Source organism: Stegastes partitus, unplaced genomic scaffold, assembly GCF_000690725.1.
Source record: "Stegastes partitus isolate 25-593 unplaced genomic scaffold, Stegastes_partitus-1.0.2 Scaffold1532, whole genome shotgun sequence".
In the NCBI taxonomy this organism is placed as follows: Eukaryota; Metazoa; Chordata; class Actinopteri; family Pomacentridae; genus Stegastes; species Stegastes partitus.
Window position 1 is genome coordinate 156,899 of NW_007579263.1, and position 2,456 is coordinate 159,354.

General features: G+C 43.4%; 1 protein-coding gene across 1 annotated transcript in view; it reads right to left on the reverse strand.

Annotated features, from left to right (window-relative positions):
• The window catches only part of sox5 (SRY-box transcription factor 5), a 74,373-nt gene that overhangs the window by 47,348 nt on the left and 24,569 nt on the right, over positions 1-2,456 (reverse strand). Inside the window, exon 2 of the mRNA XM_008300392.1 lies at positions 1,413-1,481. Within this exon, the coding sequence (XP_008298614.1) occupies positions 1,413-1,481 (69 nt within the window). The remainder of the gene's footprint in view (positions 1-1,412; positions 1,482-2,456) is intronic.

Consider the following 2,456-nt stretch of genomic DNA (forward strand, 5'->3'; position numbering starts at 1 on the left):
GTGTGTGTGTCAGTGTGTGAGCATGTGTGTGTTGTGTCTCTGCTACATCCGCTCCAACACTACATACCCTCAGCTGATTCCTGTGCAATGTCCCTGTGTTGGAGCTGCCAAAGGCGCATGTCTCTGGCTGCCTGAGCGCTATATGAGGATGTTTGTGTGCAAGAAAGGGAGTGCAGAGGACAGAGAGATCCTGTGGGATTTGTTGCGTTTCAAGCCCACCTTCTGTTGTAAACCTTAGAAATCTGCGCCGGGATTTCCGATGACCACTTGCGATAATCTCATGTGTGTGTGTGTCCTGAATTTGGAATGTCTGCAAATACCAGTGTGTGTGTGTGTGTGTGTGTGTTTATTGAGCATGAGATGTTCTGGATTTTGCGATTGTGAGTGTATTTTAAACAGTATTGACCTTTGAAGTGTATATTTTGAGATGTGGTGAATCAAGACAGATTTTACGTAACTCTTGCTCATCTGACTGGAAACGAACCAAATGCTGCAGATGATTCTTTTTCAGATCTCATTGCACTAAAACTGACTGACTTGTTAGGATGGACTGTTTTTTTTTTTTTTTGCAGCACAGCCATGGAGCATACAGCGTTTTCCAAATGAGGCCCTTCACATGCTCTTGTACCTGGTCCTGCTGCTGCTTGGCCAGCTCCATCTGCTGCCTCTGCTTCTCCATCTGCGAGGCGGCCAGCTTCTTCTGCTCCTCGTGGGCCGCCAGGAGCTGCTCCCTCAGGCTGCTCAACTGGCCAATCATGCCCATGAGCTGGCGCTCTTTCTCCGCCAGGCTGTCTGGGGTACCTATAGGGCGAGAGCAAAGAGGGGGGGAGGAGAGGTCAGAGGTGATCTGGTAGCACTTTGAAGACGAGTGCAAGGCTTGGCTAAGGTTACGCCATCAAAGTTTTTCACTGCTGCAAGGGAACATTTTTTGAAGTCCTGTTAGTTTAGTACGACTAGGAAGGCTTTGTTAGACGCTCTAAAAGCTGTCTGCATCGGTCTTGTTGAGTTGCCACAACTTCTAATGACATTATGTTCAACCAATAAACCACGCTGACTTAATGGAGTTAGCTTTTCCTCTGCAATCGGAGCTATTTTTTAACTTCCAACTGTCCAGGCCTGTTGAGATATCAGACAGGACTTTAAAAAAACTGAACTCGAGGTGAAGAAAAATTAAGTTATCAAGGAAATTTCATTAAACGACCTCCATTTAAGTTTAGTTTTCAATCAACTAACGCAGAAGTTTGAGTTTAAATTACACACGCTGTTAAGTTAACGCAGTTACGAACTTGATTAAGTCAAAACAACTCATCAAAATGTTTTCTATCTTGCAACCATCACTTTAAATAATTACTGAGTGCAGTGCTTTGGCTGTTAAAAGTCGNACACACACACACACACGTGGCCGGCCTCACCTGGATTTGTTGCTGCAGGAGGTTGATTTTGTGTTGCTGCTGCAGAAGCTGCTGCTGTTGCCGGGCAATCTGAGGACAGAGCACACCACGTATTTTTAGAACGTATGCACGGCACATGCATGTGCGCACACGTGTGCAGGTCTCAGAGGAGCCGGTCGCACGACAGAGGGTCGATGCCCCGCCGTGAAATATTAAAGAGCTCATCTCATGTGGACTCCACAGCGTCGCACCGACACACTCGCCGGCGTGTACACAAGCAGCGCTGAATGTACTGCATGTAGTGTTTGATTAACCCTCTGAACCTGCTGGTGGGTTTGGAAGGTTTGCTATCTTCTAAAAAAACAAAATTACACACGCTACAAACTGTAAAAAGCAGAAAGAATCAATGGAGTTTCAAGTCTCCGATGGCCCTTGAACTAATCATCTGTGCTGTGCAGTTTAGTCAAAAAAAATCAAAGCTTAAAATCGAGATAATTATTTAAAATCACTTTATTCTACGCAAAAAAAAACACCAAAAATGAGCAGTTTGTAGTAACCAGATTCTACAAAAAACATAAAATTTTGCACTTCTTTGCGGAAACGTGAAGCTATTAGCGACTCAGCTGTGACCAAGAGTCATGTGATGAAAATTCAAGGACTTTCTCGGCTGAACTGCAGGCAGTGTTTACACAGAGCAGACAGGAGGCAAGAATGGAAATAAATTAAAAATGGAAGTAGTAAAATACCTACAGTATGTGGGATCACCAATTATTTCTAGTATTGGTGACACCTGTGGGTATTTGGGGGGAAAATGGTTGTTTCTTAAATAAATAACTGAAGAAATTCAATTTTTTTCCCAATGATTTATGACATTAAAACTGTGTTATACTGCCTAAAAGACATTCCTGAGTTCTGTCAACTTCTAGTCCTGGTTGCTCTGTTTCCATAGAGGTGCAGGACTTTATATTGCAGAGAAAAATGAGCCCACAATGAGTAAAAATGTGACACGAGCAAAAAGACAAAACGTATAGAAAATGCTTGGAACTAAAGGGTTAAACTGTTTCT